Below are 5,907 nucleotides of genomic sequence, written 5' to 3'. Positions count from 1 at the left end.
GTCCTATCCAAGCTCACATCCACCTTTGCATCGGTGTCTCATGAGGTCACATCTGCTATGTTTTCCATAGGCACATGTCTTGAACACTTTACCAAGTGCCAAAATACCTCATTGGCGGTTCACGCTTCACATGGCATGTGCATGACTACTCACCCTTCGGCCTGGCTCTAAACGTGCATGTGCATCTCGGCCCTCAATGGTGCATGCTACCATGCTTCCGATGACCCAGAAGTATAGGGGATCACAACAGTCTTCGAGAGTAGTATTTCACCCAAATATATTGATTCGATACAAGGGAAACCGAAGAATATTTATAAGACTTACCAGTTGACTTATCGATTCAACCACACCCGAGAATCACTTCCTTGCACCATTTTTGTTTTCAACCGGGCCTTTTCCCTTTTCCATTAATTTCTTAACGGAAATACAAAGTCTATTACCATAACCTAAAGCAGCGACTACACCATGATTAGGAGAATAAGGTAGAGGGGAGAAAGTGAGCTGGGGCACTAGCAGGAAACCTGCCACTTGGAGCTCGCATTCGAAACTCCGATTCCAGGGCTAAAACCAGCTAACACCAATACTACAAAATTGTACAGCCAAACCTACTTCACAGGAGACAATTCCTCAAGCGACAAAGAGAAAAACAAGCCAACTACTTGGCTGATATGAAAATTTATTAGTAGCACAGTAACATCATAACATTGATAGCAATAGTAGCAGAGTAACAACAGTAGTAACATTAGTAGCAACAGCAGCAGTAGCAACTCAAGCATATGCAATAGTATCAAAGAGTAGGAATGCTTTGCTAGAATCATAGTTTAAAAAACCGAACCGGACATCGAACCGGAAAGGTTGTCGGTTCAGGTTTTTACCGATCGGACCGCCGGTTCACCGGTTCGATTGTCGGTGTTTTTAAGCAATAAAATAATATATGTTGAGTAATATATGCGCTAATATAGTGTGAAACAATGGTCAAATATATTTATTTCCATGTAGTGGACAACAAAGTAGGACATCCGAGTTGGTTATTGGGCCGTGGGCAGGTCCCGCGTACTGCTCACACGACATGGGATTGAATCCCACTTTCCCAATTTCTATTGAAACATATTCCTGATTTTTCATGGTTCAATGGCCCGGTTTTTCTACCGGTTTTCCAGAAAACCAGCCGGTTCGACCAGTTTTCTCCGGTCTGATTGCAGAACGGTCTTATTAGCTTAGACAACCGCTGAGGCCGCCAGTTCCCTTTTTTCCGGTTCGACCGCCGGTTCGGTCCGGTTTTTTAAACTATGGCTAGAATACAAATAGTGAAGAATATCGTTGTGGCAAATGTATGGCTGATCTGCAATAATGGGCCGTATATTTCTACCCAAAAGGAGAAAAACACCCTTGAGTTTTTTTTTTTGGCAAGAAAAACACCCTTGAGTGAAAAATGAGACATGTACGAGACCCAGCCCACCAAGAAAGCCCAGCAGCCGGAACATAGCCGTTCGCTGTAGAACCTACGAGACAGGGTCAAAGGCTGGTCTCACCGGTCCGCGTCTTCCTCCTCTCCAACGCCAACCGTCAGGCATACCGCACCACTCGAGCGGCTTCGAGAACAGAGCGCGCCCCTCCCCGAACATTCTCGAAAAATCCCAGCATCCCAAATAAAACCCGCGCCCCGTGTTCGTCCCTAGGATCCATCAGTTCCATCGCGATTCCCAACGCGTTCTAGCAATCAAGCGATTTCCCTCAGATCTCGAGTTCTTAGCTCCGATTTCATCTTGGAGTTCCCGTTTCCCCGTTCGAGTTTAGAGAGGAGATGGCGAAGGGAGGAGAGGGGCCGGCGATCGGCATCGACCTGGGCACCACCTACTCGTGCGTCGGCGTGTGGCAGCACGACCGGGTGGAGATCATCGCGAATGACCAGGGCAACCGCACCACGCCCTCCTACGTCGGCTTCACCGACACCGAGCGCCTCATCGGCGACGCCGCCAAGAACCAGGTCGCCATGAACCCCACCAACACCGTCTTCGGTACGTCCTCCTGCACCGCTCCTCTTCTACTAGCTTAGATAGATGGATCATCTCGTGTTCGTGCTTGGCTTGCCACTGATTCTGTTTGGACCCAATTCCTCGTAGGGACGCTAGTATCGCAGTGCAAATCAATTTGTTTACTGGGCTTAACAAGTAGCAGAGGAATGTAAAACCAACTGGACATGTGTCTAATCGCTGGCATTGTCCTATTCTGCATCGTCGTGTATTCGACAAACTGACGGAAATATATGCAATTAATCTGGTCTAAGCTTAAAATCCCCTTAGTTCCAGTAGTATTCTGTCAAAAGCTTTGCTGATTAAGATTTCTATGTTGAAAACTGTTCACGGGTCAACAATGGATAGGATGACAACTCCTTGGGTTGGCTGTTTCTGTTGAAACAATTGTTTGGGGACAGGAGAACATCGTGGGTAAATTTCAGTTTCCTGTTTGGAACTGTAATGCTGTTGCTCTGAATTTTGTTTGTCTAAATTTGTTTGCTGGGCTTAACGAGTACTCCTAGCAGAGATACGAGAAAACAATGGGTCAACAATGGAAAGGAAGATAACTTGTTGGGTTGGCTGTTTCTGTTGAAACTATTTGTTTTGGGGCAGGACAGCATTGTGGGTAAATTTCAGTTTCCTGTTTGGAGCATGTCAAAACTCTGCTGTTGCTCTGCTTATTTGCTTTTTGTTCCCAGATGAGTTTGATTAATTTGAGCGCAAATGGAACAGTTTGACTCACAGTCTTGTTATATCACTATTGCAGATGCCAAGCGGCTGATCGGCAGGCGGTTCACCGACCCGTCGGTGCAGAGCGACATGAAGCTGTGGCCGTTCAAGGTCATCCCAGGCCCTGCTGACAAGCCGATGATCGTCGTCCAGTACAAGGGCGAGGAGAAGCAGTTCGCCGCCGAGGAGATCTCCTCGATGGTGCTCATCAAGATGAAGGAGATCGGCGAGGCCTACCTCGGCACCACCATCAAGAACGCCGTCGTCACGGTGCCGGCCTACTTCAACGACTCGCAGCGGCAGGCCACCAAGGACGCCGGGGTCATCGCCGGCCTCAACGTGATGCGCATCATCAACGAGCCCACTGCCGCCGCCATAGCCTACGGCCTGGACAAGAAGGCCAGCAGCTCCGGCGAGAAGAACGTGCTCATCTTCGACCTTGGTGGCGGCACCTTCGATGTGTCGCTGCTCACCATCGAGGAGGGCATCTTCGAGGTGAAGGCCACCGCCGGCGACACCCACCTCGGCGGCGAGGACTTCGACAACCGCATGGTGAACCACTTCGTCCAGGAGTTCAAGCGCAAGCACAAGAAGGACATCAGCGGCAACCCTCGCGCGCTGCGCCGGCTGCGCACGGCCTGTGAGCGCGCCAAGCGCACCCTGTCGTCCACCGCCCAGACCACCATCGAGATCGACTCGCTGTACGAGGGCGTCGACTTCTACTCGACCATCACCAGGGCCCGGTTCGAGGAGCTCAACATGGACCTCTTCCGCAAGTGCATGGAGCCCGTGGAGAAGTGCCTGCGCGACGCCAAGATGGACAAGAGCACCGTGCACGACGTCGTGCTCGTCGGCGGCTCCACCCGCATCCCCAAGGTGCAGCAGCTGCTCCAGGACTTCTTCAACGGCAAGGAGCTGTGTAAGAGCATCAACCCCGACGAGGCCGTGGCCTACGGCGCCGCCGTGCAGGCCGCCATCCTCAGCGGCGAGGGCAATGAGAAGGTGCAGGACCTGCTCCTGCTGGACGTCACCCCGCTGTCCCTCGGCCTGGAGACCGCCGGCGGCGTGATGACCACGCTCATCCCGCGGAACACCACCATCCCGACCAAGAAGGAGCAGATCTTCTCCACCTACTCGGACAATCAGCCGGGCGTGCTGATCCAGGTGTTCGAGGGCGAGCGCGCGCGGACCAAGGACAACAACCTGCTGGGCAAGTTCGAGCTGTCCGGCATCCCCCCGGCGCCCCGCGGCGTGCCCCAGATCACCGTCTGCTTCGACATCGACGCCAACGGCATCCTCAACGTGTCGGCCGAGGACAAGACCGCCGGCGTGAAGAACAAGATCACCATCACCAACGACAAGGGGCGGCTGAGCAAGGAGGACATCGAGAAGATGGTGCAGGAGGCGGAGCGGTACAAGGCGGAGGACGAGGAGCTGAAGAAGAAGGTGGAGGCCAAGAACGCGCTGGAGAACTACGCCTACAACATGAGGAACACCATCAAGGACGACAAGATCGCGTCCAAGCTCCCGGCCGCCGACAAGAAGAAGATCGAGGACGCCATCGACGGCGCCATCAGCTGGCTCGACACCAACCAGCTCGCGGAGGTGGACGAGTTGGAGGACAAGATGAAGGAGCTGGAGGGCGTCTGCAACCCCATCATCGCCAAGATGTACCAGGGCGTTGGCGCCGACATGGGAGGCATGGGTGGCGAGGATGCGCCGGCCGGTGGAAGCGGTGCTGGGCCCAAGATCGAGGAGGTCGATTAAGCTGGGAGAGGTGGTGATTCTGGCAGCGGGAGTCTGAGGTCTCTGAACTCTGAAGTGTGATGGATTGTAGTGTTTGGCTGTTCCCAAGGCAGGTTTTTAGGTGTGGCTGAGTCGAGAGGGAGATCTTTTGGATGGATGTCAGTGTTGTTGATGTAATCCTGAACTTTCGATCGATTTAAGTAGCCGGCGTTGTACCGGTGTTTGCTTGGATCAAGTTATCTTTCCTGTTCCGTTATTCTATATCTGTGCAAAACGTGCCACCGAACGCACGATCAACTGACTTACCATGGGTTTAGGCTTCAGAGTGCAAAATCTGACGTTCACTACAGAAATGATAACGAATATTTCCTTCGTTTCTAGATATAAGTCTTTTTTGAGATTTGAATATAAACTATAGAAGAATTTATATAGACGTATTTTAAAGTGTAGATGCATTCATTTTGCTTCGTATATATGTATTCCCTCTGTTCGGGGAAAAATGTATGTATAGAAAATTTAGACAAATTATGGAGTGGAGAAAAATTCCACTCTTTACTTACCCAATTCCAATGACCTAAGTGCGCATGCAAAAATTAAGAAAACTATGTGTTGAATGTTATTGGTCTTGATTACCGCGTGATGAGAGATTTTTTTCTACTTTAAAGTAAGATAGAAGTACCCCTTTTTGTGGGTAAATTTTAAAGCCAAAATGAAATCTCTAAAAGGCCTGTATTAAAAAACGGGAGGAGCACTTTTTCTTGTGTTCCTCTTTCAGACAGGGTTGCTGTGCCCACGGCCAAGATCTCCGGTAAACTTCCCTGAAGGAGTACAAGCACTGTACTGAATTTTGTTTGAATACAAGTTTATTAACAACGAGGACATTCACCGCAGAGCAGGGGTAGCAGCCGGTTCAGGCCAGAAGGTTGAGACTGAATGAAGGAGACGTCAGCAGAATGTAAGTTTGCTCGTGGATTGCAAAGCAGATTCTAGCAAATTCCTGGGATCATTGTTGCTCCAGTGTCTTTGGTACCATATCAAGTTATGAGTTATCTGCACCTAAAGCGAAACATGCGAGTACCAGCAGGAGTGGTTAGGTGTGTGAGATAGAGTTGACGTTCATATCTTTTGCCTTGAATGGCAACCGATTTCTTGTTTTCCAGTGGATTTGGTACGAGATCAGCACAAGATAGATTCAGTCCCCCTCCTCCACGATTTCCATTCAAAAGAGACCATATGATTCAGAATCACTAATAATTTTTTAAATCACTAAGCTCCCTAGAAGAAAAACTTCAGGAATCAACTGAAGCTCAATTTTGACTTGGTCGTCCAAACGTGAGCTGGTAAGTTTCTGGGACCAGTGATACCATCGACAGGATGAGAGCACGAATACGAATGCCTTTCGCTCAAAAGAAAA

At 50.0% G+C, this 5,907-nt stretch overlaps 1 protein-coding gene across 1 annotated transcript; it reads left to right on the top strand.

Annotated features, from left to right (window-relative positions):
* Positions 1 to 1,556: 1,556 nt before the first annotated feature.
* On the top strand, positions 1,557 to 4,728 carry LOC123079701 (heat shock cognate 70 kDa protein). The gene is made up of 2 exons (XM_044502500.1): positions 1,557 to 2,018; positions 2,785 to 4,728. Exons 1-2 carry the CDS (start codon positions 1,805 to 1,807, stop codon positions 4,512 to 4,514), a joined length of 1,944 nt encoding a protein of 647 aa, XP_044358435.1. The 5' UTR covers positions 1,557 to 1,804; the 3' UTR covers positions 4,515 to 4,728.
* Positions 4,729 to 5,907: the final 1,179 nt, after the last annotated feature.

Source organism: Triticum aestivum, chromosome 3D (assembly GCF_018294505.1).
Source record: "Triticum aestivum cultivar Chinese Spring chromosome 3D, IWGSC CS RefSeq v2.1, whole genome shotgun sequence".
NCBI lineage: Eukaryota > Viridiplantae > Streptophyta > Magnoliopsida > Poales > Poaceae > Triticum > Triticum aestivum.
Note: the sequence above shows the minus strand (reverse complement) of the source record. Positions and strands in the feature narration are given on the sequence as shown.